Source organism: Manduca sexta, unplaced genomic scaffold, assembly GCF_014839805.1.
Source record: "Manduca sexta isolate Smith_Timp_Sample1 unplaced genomic scaffold, JHU_Msex_v1.0 HiC_scaffold_772, whole genome shotgun sequence".
In the NCBI taxonomy this organism is placed as follows: domain Eukaryota; kingdom Metazoa; phylum Arthropoda; class Insecta; order Lepidoptera; family Sphingidae; genus Manduca; species Manduca sexta.
The window spans coordinates 1-20,644 of record NW_023595597.1 but is presented as its reverse complement, the minus strand read 5'-3'; the positions used below and the strand labels follow the sequence as shown (position 1 = coordinate 20,644).

Sequence of the window (20,644 nt, the reverse complement as noted above, 5' to 3'; positions counted from 1 at the left end):
CGGAGTCGAGCGAGAGTGTCTCGTCGGCCCGAGAGGGAAGGCCTCGGAGGGAATCCTCTCGCTTGACGAGTGAGACGGACGAGCCTCTCCCTAAAACAGTGACGACGGACAGTCGGGGGCGAGGACGTCCGCCTACGACTGTTACGGGCCTCAAAAAGACCCGCAAGGAGCTGGACGCGCAGAAGCGTCAGCTGGGCAAGAGGCAGTTGGAGGAGGAACTGGCGACGTTGCTCCAGTTTCGGAGGTCTCCGGTTGCCGGCGAGGTCGAGATCATGCAGGTCGATGAGGACCGCGTGATCTCCAAGGAGGACCTGCTGCGCTGCGGAGACGTGGTGCGGCGCATTGTGAAGAAGTCGGGAAACCTCAAGGGGACCTCCCAAAGGCCCTAAATGAGGTTACCGACCTCATCATTAAATACGTGGACCAGCCGGAGTCCTCAAAATAATTCGCCTCGAGCACGAGGCGAAAAAAGTGGAGGGAGCAGAGCGCCCGCCTGGAGGCGTCTTTAAAGACACTCCAGGAGGAGAATGCCTTGCTCCGCCGGCGCCTAGAGGACCTGGAGACGGCCTCCAAGTCTGCTCCGATGGAGGACGTCCTGGAGCGGATGGAGGCCATGGTGCAGGCGAGGGTAGAGTCGGCGCTTATGGGGCCGGCTCGGAGACCCCCACTGGCGCACGAAGTGCGCAGTGCCCCTGTGGAGCTTCCCGTCCAGGGGGGCTACGTAGTGGGGAGCTCCCACCCTCCCTCGGGTAAGGGCAAGGGCGTGGGGAAGGGGAAGAGGGCGGCCAAACCCGCTCCCGCCCCTCTGACCCCGACCCCAGTGGCTGGACCTTCCAGCGCTCCTCCCCGCGTTGAGGCCCCTGGTCCATCAGGTGCTGCGCCCCAGGCCGTCCCTGCTGGACCTGTACCGCGGAGAGCCGCCGGGGCGGCCGAGAAAAAGCCCAGGGAGAGAAGGACCGGGGGGGCGAAGAAGCCCGTTCCCCCCCCGCAGCAGGCCCCACGTGAGCCCCGTCCGCTGCCGCCGGCGCCGGCATCGATGGACCGCGAGTGGACGGTCGTGGTGGGCAAGCGAAAGAAGCCCAGGTCCGGTGCGGCGCCGGCTGCGAGTCCGCAGCAACCGCCGCGCCGGGCTGAGCCGAAGATTCGCCCGCCACGCTCTGCGGCCGTCATTATTTCTTTGACGCCGGCGGCAGTGTCCAAGGGGCTCACATACAAACAGGTCCTGACGGAGGCGCAGGGCAAGGTAGACCTCACCGGCCTTGATATTGGCCGACTGAGGCCAAAGTTTACGGCCACGGGTGCCCCTATGTATGAGGTGCCCGGGGCCAACTCTGAGGAGTTCGCACAAGCACAAGCACTCCTTCGCCGCGAGGCTGAAGGAGTGCTTCAGTGGGTCGGAGGACGTTCGGATCTCCCGGCCCACTAAGACAGTGGAACTGCGACTGACAGAGCTGGATTATACAGCTACTTCTGAGTCAGTCGCAGCGGCCCTCTCGAAGGCCGGTGAGTGCAGCCTCGAGGCGGTAAAGGTGGGACAGGTCCGTCCCGACCGCTTCGGGGTGGGCAGCGCATGGGTGCGCATGCCCATGAAGGCTGCACAAAAGTGCGGGGCGCGAGCCGAATTTTAATCGGCTGGACCGCGGCTCGGGTAACCGTGCTCGAGTCGCGGCCCATGCGGTGCTTCCGGTGCCTGGAGTCCGGGCATGTGCGGGAGCGTTGCGACTGTGCAGTAGACCGCAGCGAGCTTTGTTATCGCTGCGGTCAGGCGGGCCACAAGGCCCGCGAGTGTGATGCCGCGCCGAACTGCGCAGTCTGCGCGGCTTCCGGAAGCCCGCCGGGCACCGGCTAGGGGAAGGCGTGTCCCGCCCCCTCTCGCCGTGAATCAGCGTCGCGCCCCGAAACGTAGTGCTGTTGCCGCTGTGGCCGTGTCCCAGCCACAGACGGCAGACCCACCGCAGGTCGCGATAGAAGTAGTAGAGGTCGTCCAACAATGGACTTAAAGTTCCTCCAGGCGAATATCAACCACTGCGCCCGCGCTCAGGACCTGTTGTCCCAAAGCATGGCGCAGTGGTCGGTGCAAGTGGCCGTGGTTGCCGAGCCGTATTTTGTCCCTCCCCGTGATAACTGGGCAGGGGACATTGGCGGTTCGGTAGCTATCATCACCCAGGGAGCTGCCGGCTCCCCGCCCTTCGAAAAAGTAGCGAAGGGCCAGGGATGTGTGGCGGTTCTGTTGGGGGACATTTGGATTGTCGGAGTGTATTTTTCCCCCAACAGACCCCTAGCTGAATTCGAGACGTTTCTCATTCAGCTGGGGTCCCTGGTGGAACAGGGTCAACCTCGCCCCACGATCGTCGCCGGTGACTTCAACGCCAAATCTGTGGTTTGGGGTTCGCCGGCGACTGACGTTCGAGGCGAGGTCCTGGAGGACTGGGCGATCTCTATTGGCCTGGTCGTCCTGAACAGGGGGGTCGGTGGACACGTGCGTGCGACACAACGGCGGGTCTATTGTCGATCTGTCGTTTGGGAGTCCCGCCGTTGCGCGTCGTGTTCGGGGCTGGAGAGTCCTTGCGGGCGTGGAGACGTTGTCGGACCATCGTTACATCAGGTTCGACGTCTCCGCGTCAGCGAGTGTCCAGCCCGGCGGTGTGTCGAGTGCCCCTGTTCAGGGCGGCCTGCGGTGGGTTTTACGTCGCCTCGATAGGGAGGCCTTAGGTCTGGCCGCTCTGGTCGTGTCGTGGCTCCCCCGCACCGGAATCTCCGGTGCGGGTCTAGCAGGAGGCGGAGTGGTTCGGGGTGGCAATGTCGGACGTTTGCGACGCCGCCATGCCCCGGGCCTCTCCGTCGTCTGCCGCGGCGGCAGGTGTACTGGTGGTCGGCGGAGTTAGCGCAGTTGCGTGCGTTTTGTGTTGCTGCGCGCCGCCGGTACGCCAGGCATCGTCGCCGCAGGCGAAGAAGGCAGGACCACGAGGACCAGGAGCGGCGGCTCTATGGCCTCTATAAAGAGGCGAAGAGAGCGCTGCGGGTGGCCGTTCATAGGGCCAAGGTCGCGGCTCGAAAGGAGTTCCTGGGGACTCTCGACGGGGACCCGTGGGGCGCCCTTATCGCTTGGTGATGAACAAGCTTCGCCCAGCGGCGCCTCCACTGTCGGAGAGTCTCCGGCCAGACCTTCTGGCCAGTGTAGTCGCGGCCTTGTTCCCGGCCACCGTGGAGACCACTCCTCCACCGATGGCGTCACCGGAAGTGGCGTCATCGTCGGTAATGAGTTCGGCAAGGGATATCCTTGGAGGTGTCGCCCGCGGAATTGCGGGCGGCGGTGCTTCGACTGCGGAGCAAAACACGGCCCCAGGGCTCGACGGCATCCCCGGTAGAGCGTGGGTGCTAGCCCTCGAGCACCTGGGTCCGAGGCTCCGCAGATTATTCTCCGCCTGTTTGGAGCAGGGCGTCTTCCCGGCGCGTTGGAAAACCGGGAAGCTCGTCCTGCTGAAGAAGGAGGGACGGCCCGCAGAGTCGCCGTCGGCCTACCGGCCCATCGTGTTGCTCGACGAGGTCGCCAAACTCTTCGAGCGCATCGTCCATGCTCGCCTCGTCGAGCATCTCGAGAGGGTCGGTCCAGATCTGGCCGACAACCAATTCGGTTTCAGGAGGGGACGTTCTACCGTCCACGCGATTCTGCGGGTGAAGTCACAGGCGGAGGAAGCAGTGGCCAGAGGCAGCGTAGTTATAGCGATATCGTTGGATATTTCCAACGCATTTAACTCGCTGCCCTGGCCCTGCATCCACGAAGCACTGCGGTATCACGTGGTGCCGCCCTATCTTCGGCGTCTGGTGCACGCGTATCTGTCTGACAGGGACGTGGTGTATCCGGGCGTCGAAGGGTGGCACCGAAGAGCGATGTCGTGCGGTGTTCCACAGGGCTCGGTTTTGGGCCCTCTCCTGTGGAACATCGGGTACGACTGGGTGCTCCGTGGTACCAACCACCGGGGTGTCGACGTGACCTGCTACGCTGACGACACGCTGGTCACGGCGGCATCAGGGACCTTCCAGGATGCCGCAATCCTGGCGGCGGTGGGCGCCGGCCATGTAGTCGATCGTATTCGGCGCTTGGGGCTGAAGGTGGCCCTCGAGAAAACCGAGGCCATTTGCTTTCATGGGCCTCGGAGAGGCCACCGGCCGGTGCCCACATCGTTGTGGGGGTGCGGATTCCCATCGGCAAGAGTATGAAGTACTTGGGTTTGGTTTTAGATAGCCGATGGGAGTTTCGCACCCATTTCACGGTGTTGCGGACAAAATTGTCCCGGGCAGCGGGCGCTCTTTCAAGCCTGCTGCCCAACATGGAAGGTCCTGGTATCCCTTGCCGAAGGTTGTACCACGGGGTCGTGCGGTCCATGGCACTGTACGGCAGCCCTGTTTGGGCTGACGCCCTGGGGGAGCGTTCTGTCGCTCTCCTGCGGGGCCCGCAGCGCGTAGTGGCGCAACGGGCGATCAGGGCGTACCGCACGGTCTCGTTCGAGGCGGCTTGTCTTTTGGCCGGATTCCTGCCCTGGGATCTGGACGCCAGAGCCCTGTCAGAGGTATTCCACTGGCGGGAGGAGGCGTTCAGTCGCGGGCAGCGTCCGGCCCCGAAGGAGGTTGAGGCCATGAGGGCCTCCCTACGGCGAGCCGCCGTGGAGGAGTGGCGTCTCAGGCTGGAGGCCCCGTCAGCGGGGCTCCGGACCGTCGTGGCAGTGCGGCCTGTCTTTGCCGAGTGGCTGGACAGGCGCCACGGTGCGGCAACCTTTCGATTGACACAGGTACTCACCGGGCATGGCTGCTTCGGTGAGTATCTGTGCCGGATCGTTGGTACGGAGGTGTCGGCCGTGTGTCACCATTGTGACAACTGCCCGCTGGATACGGCTCAACACACTTTGGCGTTGTGTCCAGCCTGGGACGAAGAGCGCAGCGCTCTCAGATCAGTCGTCGGAGGAGATCTCTCGCTGCCGGCCGTGGTCGCTTCCATGGTCGGCAGCGAGAGGTCATGGCGTGCGGTGGCCCACTTCTGCGAGGTGGTCATCTCGCAGAAGGAGGGTACCGAGAGGGATCGGGAGAGGGAGGATCCCTCTCGCCGCCAGAGGAGACGTAGGAGGCGCCGGGTGGACGACTGACCGGCGTCTCCCGCCCTGTGGATTGGGGGCGCTTGGAGAATTCCACCACGGTATCCCCTGCCTGTCGTAAAAGGCGACTAATAGGGGCCACGATGGGGGTCGTCGGCGGGCAGCAGGGGCTGTCCGCCCTAGTGCATTTTTGTGCGCTCTTGCACAATTTTCGGTTGACCCCGGTATGGACGGCAGTGTGCAGTTGGCCTCATGCTGCCGTAGACGCCGAGGGCGTCCTTCGGTGCGCGGGGGCTTCTGAGCCCCCATAATAGGAGACGGGCCGCACTAGGCGGCATCGCGCAGGGCGGCTGCAGTTGTAGTCTTAGACAAACGTCAGAGGAAGCCTACAGCCGTCCCTAATGCGCCGAAGAGGGCCACCGCGGAGTTTTAGTTGGTATGCCGTGCGTTGTACATAGGTTAGGGACTCGGCCCGGCGGTCGCCCGAAGGCTGACATCAAATCCGGGCGGCGCAACGCCGGGTCGTAAGGCACGGTGACCCCAACATAACCGCTCAGTCGCCCCCCACGAAGGCTGGGCGGTAGTCATAAGGCACTTTCTCCGCGAAAACAAAAAAAAAAAAAAAAAAAAAAAAAAAAGGGGCAAGTGCGCCATACGACTATTAACTGTGGCGCACTTGCCCTACTCGACAATTTTTAGGTACATTTTTTCGCATTGCTAAAAAATCATTTATTTGAGTATATATAAATAAAATTCAGGCAGGAAGTTAAAATAAAAGGTTTAAACTATGTATTCACCTTCCTGGTTTACAGAAATATGTTATATATCTTGAAATATTTGATGTTATCTTTCACGGGGTCATCTCGGTTTACAGGTCTAAATGACACTTAAAATAAAATGGCGAATAAATCGTATTAAAATGAACATAGCCATTTATGTTTTTAGTGGAACTGTATTTCAGTTAGTAGCATAGATGTAAGATTGCGGTAATTGTATAACATCAATAGTTCTCGATTTTTTTAGGGTAGGTGCACTTACCCCGTCGGCGCACTTGCCCCACCTGACCTTACTATATTCATGTCAATATCTCGTAGGTTATTTGTCATTTAAAAATAAAAATATTTCACCATTTATAGCACCTACCTTGTTTATTACACATCCTAAGGTCGACTGGTAGAAAATGCCTCCGGCATTATATTCGCAAATATACTTCCCTGTATTCAGGGTCATTTTGACATTGCGTTACTAAATGTAACCACATACTCGTCTTCACCTTTGCTGACATTGTGACAAAAATCATACATTAATAACGAATATTTTCTCAAAAATCCTGGTTTTTGTTATCTGAGTTTTTAAATCATTATGTAGTTTAATACATGAGAGTATTTCTGACTGAAAGTATGATGTTGCTGCGACGAATTCTCTTAGAGTAGTAGTAGCTTTATGGCGCGTAAAATCAAAATTACTTTTTATTAATATTTATTTAGTTCGAAACTTACACTTTTATATTTTACATCTACGGTTCGAGTAACTTATTGGAGTGTTATTTCCAGGTAGACAAGTATGTTTAGTAACGCAATGTCAAAATGACCATGTATAAAGTGTATAAATGAATAGACAATATTATACTAAGAATGGTCTATTACTATATGACCTTTTCTGTCTGTCAAAGTATAGATCTGCACACGTTTATAACTGTTGTAGTGTATGTAAAACAGAAGTGCTTAAAACATATGTATGTGTGCGTTAATAACAAAGGCTTTGTTACACTTTCTATGCAGTAGTTACATTAAGGGACATATTTTTTGTTCGCGGCAATATTAATAAATGAAATTCATCTTTAAGTACGATAGAAACACAACATTAACAGAGTTACTTATAAACTTGTTTTAGCGTTAGAGGTGGTTAAAAATTGCTTAAATAGCTGTCAAAAACATCACCGGTTCCTAGTTTAAACCTTATTAAGAGGCAAGATGGCGGGTTTTGATAACAGCTGATCGAGTAAATTTTTTTTTTACGGGTGGAACAAGGGATAATCCGGAAATTTATATATTCCGAAAAAAAAAACAAACTCCATATACCAATTAGGTTTTATTACATTTAATACACAATTTCTAAAGCTGAACCATTTGTGATGAAGCTCTTTGGTTAGAAATAAGTTTATTACAATAACACGGGTCTAGGCGAAAACATAATATTTTTAAAAATCTTTTAGTTTCGAGTACCCTCAGCACGAATTAAATTTAATTTCTAAACTACTATACAGTTAAGGATATTTAAATTTTATCTATAGTATAGGCTCGTTCTCTGCAATTGGCAAAATAAACTATTCTTAAAAAACATTTTCATATTTATCAGATACTAGCTTTTGCTCGCGGCTTCGCCCGCGTGAAGGTGTTTTCCAGGATAAAATTCCACTGTTTGATAAAAGTCTTGCTACATATTTTCCCGGTACTTATAGGTTCAAACTAATTTTATCCCCAATCTATAATTTCAGTTCAATCAGTCGAAAATCTAAGAACATTTATACAAACTTTCATCCCCTATTTTATCCCCTTAAGGGTAGAATTTATCAAAATCCTTTCTTAGGGGATGCCTACGTCATAGTAGCTTTATGCATGTAAAGTCTTAGCCCGATCCGTCCAATGGTTTGGGCTGTTCCTTGATATATCACTGTCAGTCACCTTTGAGTTATATATTATATTAACAACTGAAGTTAGCTAAAATTGAGTTTCTCGAAGCCGACCACTATTTATGTACTATGTATTTTGAGACTATGCAATTTTGTCGCGTTCGCGATTCACTTTCACTTTTGTTGAGTTTCAGAACGCGATATTAGATCCTCCAACGCGCACGCGAATTTGAACTTTATGCAGCGGTAATAAATTACAAATTGACTCTACGTATTAGTTAGAAAACGTTTGTATGGGAAATAGAAAAATGCTGTTTTGAGGATTTTCCCGGCAATTATTCGAATTTTTCTCACCTTTTAAATCTTCCCTAGACCTCCACGAATAATTCAAGACCAAGATAAGATAAATCCGTTCAGCCGTTCTCGAGTTTTAGCGAGACTAACGAACAGCAATTGATTTTTATATATATAGATTTTAGGCTAAATTCGGATCATTGGGTAAGACCGTTTTTTATTATTGATAAGCCCGGCATTTCCTAACACCGGCTAAAGTGCCATTTGTATTGTACCACAGATATTTGTCACAGAATACATTTAGAACAAATTAAATTACATCTTTAAGGAACTTGAGTGTTCAGCGGTAGACTTCAAGTGGCTATGTTGATTAACTTATTTACGGTTTAAAGTAATTTTAAAGCGGTCTTACCTCTCTTATCCGAACTTACCCCAACATTATTGGCATTTTCGGCCATTTTCTTTATCAGTTTTGCTACTTTGCCTAACTTGTGGCAACTATGGTTTTTACTTTAGTTTATGAAAATGGGCAGCTGACTCTCCCTGCAATTGTTTCGACATCACTGTCCTAGACCAGTAATACCTAGACCCGTCATCCCATCTATAAAAACAATAATATATTAATTTATATTCCTCCCACACCATATTATTACAAGTCGAATGCAAACATGAAATACATCGTCTTCTACCCGAAATAAGTATCATTTAAGCTATCATTGATAGAAGAATTTTAAAAAAATTACAAAATATTTCTTTGCGCCTGCTATCCTCGAGGTAGGCAGAGAACTAGTGTATCCAATTTCCCGCTAGTGGTAGGATATATTTCATATCCGCTCGGATAGCGACCACCGTATAAAAGGTGTCAAAACTCACCATAGTGGCCTACACAAGTGTGTCGCGTTTTCGACACGTGTATATCCTATTCCAACCGGCCGGCATAATTGTGTTTATCGAGGGTAATCATCGCTCGTCAGTCGTTCTATTGGACCCCATTTCGACGAAGATAACGCACTACGGCCGCGGATAGTTGACATTGACATAGAGAATTAGGACTCTGATTGTATTCATATTAGTAAAAGACTGATGTTTACACTATAATATAGACGGTTGAAAGGCTCATTTACTTGAGCAACATTATTTACGACACTAAGTGTCATACATATTTAAAATTAGCACGTTTTTTTTCTGTTTTTTTTTAATCTAATTAAAATTTTGGGCAAACTCTGACTTTTCTAAAAAAAAAATGTGTGTATTCTTTGTGAATTATCGCTTGCTTTAACGGTGAAGGAAAACATCGTGAGGAAACCTGCAAGAGAAGTTCACTATAGGAATTTCGAGGTGTGTAAATCTGCCCGCACTACAGCGTGGTGGACTAAGGCCTAATCCCTCTCAGTAGTAGAGGAGGCCCGTGCACAACAGTGGGACAGTATATAATACCGGGCTGATGATGATGAAAATTTTTGAAAAAATGTCGCTTAAGTCTCTTTAGCCTCTCAACGGTCGATATTTCCTATCCCCAATCACCATATGCGTAACCCCATTTTACTAGTTATTCAAAGGGTTATATTTTCCCTTTTCTTAGAGAGGGATTTACCTTTGTAAATTTTTTTGAAAGTTACATACGTAAGTTGTTGAATAAGTCGCGCAAAATAGGGCATATTACAAACTTACGAAGTTAACGATAAATATGTAGCAACTTACGCAAAAAAATTACGGATGAAAAACTTACAAATATAACGTCCGTTTTAAATACATATTTCTTTTACCATTAGCACTATAGTATCAACATAAACTAATATTTTGGAGAGCTATTCTTACATCTAATTTAGAAAATTACACAACTTCCAATAACTATTTATACGTGTTATGCAAAAATCATTCTCACTAACAGGAATAAAAGTAATTTACATAACATGGGGTGAATAGGACTACAAATGGTTACGTTGCATTAATTACTTATTCGCCCTGATAGCACCGTACACAATGTAAAATCCGTTGTTTGTGCCTGTATGTAAAAAAAAATCATTGCAACTATATTCACCAAGTATTATAACTCGGTTGACCGATGTGGAAGACCAGTTTCATCCAGATTTATCCTTGCATTCCTATTCAGTTAATTTTACCATATTTTTTTACGACCCTTTATATAAAATGACATATTTTTTCATATCTCCTGCGCACCTGGCCGAAATAGGATTGGTCGCCGTGCCCCAAATTCGGATTTACTTTTTTCCCTTTTGATTGATTTTTGCAAAACACGCTATATATATACATGGAATGTTGAAACATTAGATACAAATGCGTCTCCACACCCAACAATGGTCTTCCTTTAGATTGTAACAAAGTAATCCTATATATCGTCAAATGATAGGCGTCCGCCGGCAGCCCTTGAAAAACGACTTAAGTAGCCATAAAATAAAGTCAGTTTTCTTTAATTCTTTGATATCCGGACAATACATAGAAAGTGAATTCAATAAATTACCCCAATGGCAGCTCTTGAAAAGCGACTTTAGTAGGCATGAAATATAGTCTATTTTCTTTAATTCTTTGACAGCCAGACAAAAAATGGGAATAATTCATTTAATGAATTACTCCAATGACAGCCCTTTAAGAGCGACTTTAGTAGGCATAACATAAAGTCTATTTTCTTTAATTTTGATTGCCGCACAATACACTGTAAGAGTTCATTCAATGAATTACCCCAATAGCAGCCCTTTGAGAGCCACTTTATTATCATGAAATAAAGTCTATTTTCGTAAATCATTTTGACAGCCGGACAAAGTATACGGGAAGTAAATAGAATGAGTTACCCCAATTGCTAGAGTATCGACATCAAATTTCCCAACCATACAATTTTAAAACGCTTATAGATAAGTATGTTTACAGTCATTCAACTATAGCTAACAATAGACAGCAATCTTATCAGTAAATTACAGTTATTTTTGATATAATGTCGTCATTATCATTGCTTCATTATTTATTCAACATTTTTTAAACAGACTTTTTAAAATTAAACTATTTTCCGAATTATATCGCGGCTCTTATATCTTAACTTTCTCCCGACGTTTTTAAGACAGTCTTCGTGATCACGACGGGAGATATAAAAACCGGGATAAAATCCGAAAAATAGTTTAATTTTAATGTCGTTCGCGTAAACAAAAGAAAAACAGAGTTTTTGAAATTTGAACGGTAACAAACTACAAGCAACACCGCGATAGAATCCGAAAAGTAGTTTAATTTCAACGTCTAACATTCGCGTAAACATAAGAAATCATTATAAAAGCAAATATTTAAAAATAAAACATAACATTGCCAGGGTACCCTTACTAGGCCTGCCTGGAGTATATTTACTCAATACGTATCAAAGTACATGAAATATATTAGGCATAAAACATTTATAAATCTTGGTTCATTAGTCAATAACAAAAAAAATTCATGACCAAAATGCAAAATTTTACGCTAAAATATTTACTCTTCTGTTTAAATTACGCTAAATATGGGGATAAATTCGGATTACGGGTAAGATCGTTGGGTAGACATTATAGCCCAATCCGACATTCCTTAACAAAAACAGCCCGAAGTACCATTTAGTACAATTCAGCCACTGCATTACTAATTTTATATCGATCTTACCCGTTAATCCGAACTTATCCTATACTAACAAAATGTTTCACTCTATAAAGCCTGTTCATCCCTACTTAAATTTTATGTGCGTTTTATAAATATCAGTCCCTTTATGTCCCAAAACCATTTGACATTTACAAAGAGGTTTTTGGCTCACCAAACAGCCTCAAAGGGTGAGCTATAACCTTTAAAGGCTAGGTCAGTAGTCCCTCCCGTGATAGAAAAAAGTTTTTTCTTCAATATCTCGCTAGTTGTTATCCGAAACGACTTGAGCTTGTTTAAATTCGTTAAATAAAAAAACCCTGCTTTTATTAAATTTTAAATCACCCTGATTAAATAATACTTATGTTTTCTGAACATCCTGTAAAGGAAAAATTGAGAGAAATCGTTAAAAAACAATTGGTACTGCAAAAAAATTCTAAACACGTTGAGTTGAGAGTTGTTCCTCTTAAAAATTTTCAAAATATTACGTAGACAATCGTAAATAAACCTAAAAGGAAAGCCGGTAGGGGTTGCATCGACACTTCGCCACTGGTGAACAAGGCATTTACACTAAATACGTGAAATTATTTTTCAAATTACTCACATTTTATCTTAACATGTTGAAATTATATGCAATTATTGATAAGAACTAACGAACTGATAATTTCAAATAAGTTTCGAAACAATTACTAAAGTAAGATTAGCTACTTAATGTTTTACAGCGTATACAAACTACTCTTATGGATTAGGGTATTTAACTATTTTCGATTTTTAACCGACTTCATAAAAAGGAGGAGGTGCCAATTCGACTGCTTTCTTTTGTGTGTTACGCGATTACTCCGCCAATTGTGTTGTGTTCAATCACAGCAAGTGACCCCAATGCAGGTGATGGTAGCGAATGTCCAATAGAATAGCATGTGGACTGTAATTTTTTATTGCTTTGAATGACGAGACGAGCTTGCCGTTCGCCTGATGGTAAGCGATACGAACATAAACAGTAGAAACAACACCTTGAATTACAAAGTGTTTGGTATTCCACTGCGCTCGTCTGAGACATGAGATGTTAAATATGTCCAGTAGTTTCACTGGCTATAACAAACTTTGTCGAATATTGAATTTTCCATTCCCTAAGGTATTTATAACTTTATTACTAAGTCTATAGTGTTTGCTTGATTTATAAAATCGTCCGTTAGAAGGCTTATTACTTAATCGACATTTCTTTCCAACACTAAGTGTAACAGATTTAAAATCAGCTATTTTTTACTATTTTTTTTAAGTTAATTAAAAATTGACTGCCTTGGTGGCGTAGTTGTACTGCATGCGCGGTACGAAAGTGCTCTGAGTTCCTGGGTTCGAATCCCGGGTCGGGCAACGTGATATTTGGGTTTTTCTGCTCAGTATCAGCCCGGAGTCTGGAATTTGTGTCCGATATGGCGATAGGCTCGCCCCCTATCACGTTATGGGACGGAACACAGTTGGCGAAAAGTGGGTGCCTTGGTTGCGCCTCTGCATACCCATTCGGGGATAAATGCGTGATATTGTGTGTGTAATAAAAAAAAATCGTTTAAGTTAAAGTCTTTTAACCGTTAATATTATATCCAAATAAAACAGGACAAAAAAGGACTGATTATTCTACTTAATACCCTTGACTCAGTAAACTTATAGTAATATGTAGCATATATATAAAAATGAATCCCCATTTCCCTTGGTCACGCCATCACGCGTGAACGGCTGGACCGATTTCACTAAATTTTTTTTAGTTGTGTTTATTATTGTCAGGAGATGGCTCTTATGAAAGAAAAAATTCAAAAAATTGCGCAGATTATTAGAAAATTTAAGAAAACTTAACAACAATAATTTTACATAACTGTCTGTTGTTTGAAATAACTGTCATCGATTGACAGAATGCGCGCTTCAAATGCATAGTTAGACAGAACATCTGTCGGGTCAGGGGCCTTATTCTCTATCCCGCACGTTATTTTGACAGTGCGTAACAAGCACGTAACACAACGCATCATGTTTAGGACAATAGAAATTTGGCTTACAGAATACTATTCCACACACATTACTCGAAGATAACATGACACGGCCGCGTTAGGCGTTTACACTATCATACAGAATAAGGGCCCAGCTGGTATGTAGCGTCAAGTTTAATTTGATATTTATCTAGGAAACTAGATGATGGGAACGGCTTAGCAACTAATCCCCAGAACCTAAATCCACCACTGATATCTTCAATTTATTTCCACTCTTTGACCGGTCTGAAGTGAGTCAATACTCCTGTTTTCAAACCAGTTGTATTTTCAATAATATTTTGTAAAAGGATAGAAAGAACGATTTCAAGCGATTACAACTAAAAAAATGTTTTTTACAGATTAAAACAGCAAATAAAGGACAACAGATATCAGGCCGGCAAACACAACTACTTAATACAACCATACCTATAATATACGTAAAAACTATAATAGAGTAGTTTCCTTTTTTTGACTTTATACATTATTTTATAAGTAACAGAAAATAATAAAAAAAAAAATCTGTGAAATCACCATCAAACTTGGTTGAAAAATGAAGCAGTTATACATTAACGAAATATTGTGATAAAAAGTTGGGATGTGGTTTGTATCGCACTATCTCTTTCTCACGCATGCGGCGTTACAGCCGGTCACGTCGATGACGTCACAGTTTGCTATTACTGTTATTTAACAGCTTCCTTTTTCACCAAATTTTAAAGCTTTAAAACTTATTTATTTTTGATAAATATATATTTAAAAAGAAGTACACTACACTATTCTATTACAACCAATAACCTTTCGTAATAAAAATACATAAATACTTAATACTATTACCTTACCTTTTTACATAATTTTGATAAGTTATGATAAGTAAGTCTCTAAATATCTACTGAGTTTTTTGAGGGCATATTTTTCTATACTGTCCGCTCCTGTTATTGCTTGAGCTTAGTTAGTCTACACTAATGTCAAATGTGTTATCCCAATTACTCTTTGTCGTTGGTGTATTTTTTAGTTCACTTCGGATCGAAAATTGTTTTAATAAACTTATGCCAATATTTTTAACTCCTACCTACTCGACATTGGCAAAATCACTGATGAAACGATGGAGCCATTTTTTAAATAAGAAAAGGGCACATTTAACAATTTCCAAGTAAATGGTTATCGTGGAATCTACACTAATACATAAAGCTAAAGAGTTTGCGCTAATCTCAGGAATTACTGAACCGACTTGGCTTTTTTTCACTAATCATCATCATCAGCCTTGTATTATATACTGTCCCACTGCTGCACGAGCCTCAACTACTGAGAGGGATTAGGCCTCAGTCCACCACGCTGTAGTGCGGGCGGACTTCACACACCCTCAAAATTCCTATAGAGAATTTCTATGGTATGCAGGTTCCCTCACGATGTTTTCTTTCACCGTTAAAGCAAGCGATAATTACACAAGGAATACACACAAATTTTTTTTAGACAACTCTGAAGTGTGTGCCCTTGGGTTTTGAACCTGCGGATATTCGTCTCGGCAGTCCGTTCCACACACTAGGCTTTCGCTGTTTTTTCACTAATACGAAACTACATTTCCCCTTGGGCCATTCTCTATTATTCCTTTTAATATTTATACCAGAAAAACTTTTACACGTAAGCGGGCAGCAGGTAAAAACTACTATAGTATACGCTCAAATACAAGTCAGTTCCAAATTGGTAAACAAAGTACATTCAACATTTTCTTATCTTAACTCATAGATAACATTTGCTTGCATATTGTGAAAGTATGTATTGTTAAATCAACATAACAGAATGAATTGACTGGCCGACTGTCTCGGTGGCGTAGTTGTACTGCATGCACGGTACGACAGCGCTCTTGTGTTCTGGGTTCGAATCCCAAGTCGGGAAGTGATATTTGGGTTTTTCTACTCAGTATCAGCCCGGAGTTTGGAATTTGAGCCCGATATGGCGATAGGCTCATATCACATCATGGGACGGAACACACTTGGCGAAAAGTGGGTGCCCTGGTTGCGCCTCTGTATATCTCTTCGAGGATAAATGCGTAATGATGGTGTTTGTGTAATAGAATGATTTGGGCGTTACACAACAATTACAGCTCTATAGCAAGGAAGATATAATAAAGATTTATAGCCTGATAAGAAAAATCAATAGAGCCAGTTAGGAGAAAAATTGAAAAATGTAAACTTTTCCATTGTGGTCAAGACCTAATATCTAGTACCGACATATATACTTGTTTTAGCGTTAAGAGGTGGTTAAGAATTGCTTAAATAGCTGTCAAAGACATAACTTGTTTAAACCAAGAGGCAAGATGGCGGGTTTTGACTCACAGCTGATCGAGTAAATTTGTGTTTTAACTAAGCATAGTTTTGCGATAATTTTATAAGGCTGTATGTTTATTAAAGAATAAAGTGGTGCCTCAAGCAAGTTTTTTATTCCCTGGCCCGGCTTTTACTTGTCTGTCTAAGCCAGTACATCAGAGTAATAATCGCTTCGAATAAGACCAATTATAAAAGTTACTTTGTCAATTATGTCTCCATATAAATTAAAACTAACTGTATTAGCTGTTTAATCTATTAATTGGTATGTATTTACATTAACATCAAGGCCTTTAAATGTATTTAAACTGGCAAATAACTTCTTGCATTTGGAAAATATGATTTAATAATGCAACCTTCAGATATAACCAAATACAAATGTCACTCTTTTGATTATGTTTCTTAATAAATTAGAATCATCCATATTAGCTGTGTAATACATTAATTGATGAGTATTTATATTAACATCAAGGCCTTTAAATGTATTTAAACTGACAAAAAACTGCTCGCAATTGGAAAAAAACATTTAAGTATGCAACCTTCAGATATTAATTTATTGTATACTTTACATTTACAAATTCTGGTATGAAATACTTCAGAGTATACAACAGGTAGTCACTGTTAAGGTATTTTGATCAGCCCAGATAGCAACCACTATGCTAGAATAAAACTTGATACATTGGCTTGCAAGTGGTCATTCTAGAATCAGCCTGTGTACCCGCTTTCAAACAGCATTGTATCGACTAAGGGGTAATCATCTCTTGTCAGTCAAAATTATCCCACTCTTATGGCCAAGAGCAGAAGGGTCACTTTACCGTGCACATAAAAAAGCTATATTAAACCAAGAAGTATGCAATAGAATGATATATCACATAGAGTTTGTATTCCTAACCTGGGGGTAATTACCCTTGTGATGAATCAGCTATTTCACGGGAGTAACAAAGAACCTAATTATAGAATTGTGGCGGCGGCGATAGCCTAGTTGGGTGTGGAACGGACTGCCGAGACGAATGTCCGCAGGTTCGAATCCCAAGGGCACACCCCTCTGACTTTTCTAAAAAAATCATGTGTGTATTCTTTGTGAATTTATAATGAAGGAAAACATCGTGAGGAAACCTGCACATCTGAGAAGTTCTCTATAGGAATTTCGAAGGTGTGTGAAGTCTACCAATCCGCACTAAGCCAGCGTGGTGGACTAAGGCCTATTCCCTCTCAGTAGTAGAGGAGGCCCGTGCCCAACAGTGGGACAGTATATAATACAGGGTTGATATTATAATATATCACAGGGGTAACAATATTGAAAACGTTAGGAACTAGTTATAGAGACTTACTTATCCACCTACCCTACCAATTCTCTCACATGTAACCTCTCAATCTTACAAACAACTTCCATATAAATCAAATAAATTATAACATTAACCGTAAATATGACAGCTAAGAACAGACTGAGTACCACCTCAGCCTCCAAAGTGGCCTCAAACACCACTAGGTTTAAAGGCTACATTCGCATAATACCTTCCTTCTTCACTTGTGTTTTTATATATCAAATAGCCAAGAACAACAGCGACTGCTGTCATCATTAAAGTAAGAAATTGGAATACCTTGAGCTTCTGCAGTTGCCGTTGTAACAACTCATAATTAACTTGCAAATTATTGAGTGCATTGGTAACTGAATCTTTTTCTGGAATTTTCTCAACAACATTTCCGTTTTTGGGCAATTCCTTGTCCGGAAAGTGGCATTTGAGGCGATACTCGTCGACTTTACTGCTCGTAGAGTTTTGCCACACGTCGGCCAGTTCTTTTGGTGACAAATCAGATTTCGGTATCTGTACTGACATTACCAAGAACCTGTCCTTTGTTACTGTTCTGAGTTGGAAGCCTGGTTGCACAACTATGATTACTGTTTGGACCGCTCCTGGGACAAGTGTTCCTGAGCTGGGCCGGACTCTAAACTTTTCTGGAGATGTAGTTCTTATTTTGAAGGAAATAGCACTCTCGTCCATGTTGGTGATCGTAAACTGGCCAGATATATCATCATTTTCATACTTAAATGTTATAGTGTCGTTTGGAACGAGTCGTAACATCTCTCCAGGGGAATGTTGCCCATCACCTTGTTCGGCAAACGTCACTTTCTTCGGAGTGTGTTCTGTGTTACTTCTATTCTCAGGTATAAACTCAAAAACGTAGTTATCCTTCCCTCCCCAGCAGGTTAAAGCTTGTTCTGGCGCTACTATGTCCTTCAAAGTATCTTTTGTGACAAATTTCATTTTTTCCACAGCTTTTGCTGGCAATAATGTTTTGACAACCTTAAATGCAGCAGATAGGACCCATGGCATGTTGTAAATTACTATATAGTTGAGGAAATACGGATAGTAGCATTTAAAGAGTGTGATCAGATATTTAACTAACTCCATATCCATATTTCCTAATCCACTGCCATCCATATCAAAAAACATTGAAATTTTCTTACCATTTTCTTCCCTTTCCACTCTATCGAACCAATAAATCATTATTTTTTTTATTTCTTCGTAATCCCTTTGACCTTTGACGTGCATTTTTTTGACTTAAAAATCAGTAGCAAACAGCCATCGACGTCTCGACCCCGTGGGAAAAAAAGTCCTTCCTTCACATAGTCTAAACGTATGTTACTCTCATTAATATCGGACGCGCCGACGCTTTTTCTCCAAGTTAAAATATCCCAGAGCATATCGGCGGACTCCTTTACATCTTTCTCTTGATGAGTAAGAATTCGCTTGATATATTTGTCGTCTTTCACTCGTTCAAGATCGGCTGGATGAAAATCCGCGTTGGACTCTCTTAAACGAGCCTCAAATAACGCGCGAACGTCTGCCGGCGTAGCCATTTCGTATTAAATTTATTTAATTTTAGTAACGTTAATTGTTTAAACACACGAAGGTTCTATGGTGGATTTTTGTGACATTTATAAATGTCATCAATTGCTTCGTGATTTGTCAATTGGTCTTCAAGGTCCGATGTACAAAGGTAGGTACTTATTCAAGTACCTAGCCGATAATCCTTGTTCCGGTCAGATTAAGTGTTTAAATATTATGATTAATTTTATTCAATTAAAATTAATTTAATTCAATGTAGAACCAATAAGAATCCTATAAGAAAATCTAAACTGAATAACTCTCTGTCTCGTCTCTAAACTAGAAAACTTAGTATTATTTTTTTTTCTGTGTAAAACGAAACAATGAAAATGACATTGATGGTACTGTTAAATGTTGCTAGTAAAAAAAATATAGAACCATAGTAGAAAAACAAATCATTCGAGACTAAAATGTTCTCATAAAATTTGGTGCCTTTGCTGCAGAAATACTTATAGTCAAAATTTGGCCGGTGCCGTTGAAATGAATTATTAATACTGAATAAATTCGTGAATAACTTTATTTATTTAAAACCCTATTTTTTATAAAAAAAAATAATTTAATTTACCACAAACCTTTTCTAATACTGTACTCGGATGAATATTCTCTGAATTATCTTTTTACAAAACGTTTAACATTATAATTGACCTTTTATAATTTTATTTTGTGAATATTCTTATGAGTAGCCTCCTGAGTTGTGATGAACATTAAAGTTGCTGGACATCCTAAAAGAAAATGATCAACAACCTAATTAACCTACCTCTTCGTTGCATTTAATATTTTTATTATTCATTAATTCATCTAAGATTTTCTTCTGATATTATTTAGAATTAAAACATAACACAATAATATATCACGATAGACATGGAATAAATTTTCCGACAAAAATATTGACCAGTGACTTAGGAAACTTATACAGCGATCGATTTATTAAAAATATTTTTTACAGTGGTTATTGTGATTACGAAAAGTGAATTTTGCGTGTTTATTTTTTAAAATATTTTTTTTTGTGTTGTGTTTGAAATTGGAATCATGTGTAAACTTTAAGAGGTAAGTCGCATTATTTTATGAATAATTAAGGCAATTGCAAAATTCTTAACTGGGTCATTTTCGAAGTATATTTTGCATCTATTCGTGCGTTATGCAAAATTTGCATACCGGAAAGAAATATTTTTTATTGATAAAATTTTTTAATTATAATTCCACAATGCCATGATACTCAGACATTTAAAATACAGTAAAAGATTGAAAATTGTAATTTTTTACATTCATATTATTACATAAAATACAATCGTAAATTTTTACCGTCTTTTAACATTAAATATTAATGGGATATGAGAGGAAAATGTGACAATGTAAATCTTCATTATATTTGGAATTTTTCAAGGCTAAAATTAATTTAAATATTTGATTCTGGCTTTGATTAAATATTAGTAGGTAATTAAAATTCAAAATTAATTTGTGGAAATTCAATACCTATTTACAACTTGTATTTCTTAGTTTTTCCTTTAAGAATTTATTCTAAATCTATAAGTAAAGTGAGTTTATATGTAAAGGTATAACTGTATAACTATTTTTATGATTTTGTAAATACTTTTTTTGTAGGAAGCTGCACTAATTTTTTTACGTCCAGAATGGATTTTTATAGAATAGTTTTTGGATTCATTTTGAAAAGTCATTCAGAGTTTATTCGTGATATGAATGATAATGCAATCCAAAATAAATTGGATTGGATTAGATAATCATAATTTATGTCTTGCTGGTCCACTTGTTTTTACTAATCACTACATAGTATAAAAAA

General features: G+C 42.4%; 2 protein-coding genes across 2 annotated transcripts; one reads left to right on the top strand and one right to left on the bottom strand.

Annotated features, from left to right (window-relative positions):
- The first annotated feature begins 567 nt into the window (after positions 1-567).
- On the top strand, positions 568-1,584 carry LOC119193595 (proline-rich protein HaeIII subfamily 1-like). Its single transcript, XM_037447241.1, has one exon. The coding sequence runs from the start codon at positions 584-586 to the stop codon at positions 1,424-1,426; it is 843 nt and encodes a 280-aa protein (XP_037303138.1). The 5' UTR covers positions 568-583; the 3' UTR covers positions 1,427-1,584.
- A 15,549-nt stretch (positions 1,585-17,133) lies between these two features.
- LOC115450706 (motile sperm domain-containing protein 2) lies at positions 17,134-19,097 on the bottom strand. Its single transcript, XM_030178785.2, is given in 2 exon segments — positions 17,134-18,513; positions 18,516-19,097. Coding segments are annotated over 2 exon segments (1,386 nt in total). The 5' UTR covers positions 18,819-19,097; the 3' UTR covers positions 17,134-17,430.
- Between the last annotated feature and the right edge of the window lie 1,547 nt (positions 19,098-20,644).

Excerpts from the sequence above, each read along its gene's own strand:
- LOC119193595 (XM_037447241.1), top strand. The coding sequence starts at position 584 with ATGGAGGACGTCCTGGAGCGGATGGAGGCCATGGTGCAGGCGAGGGTA.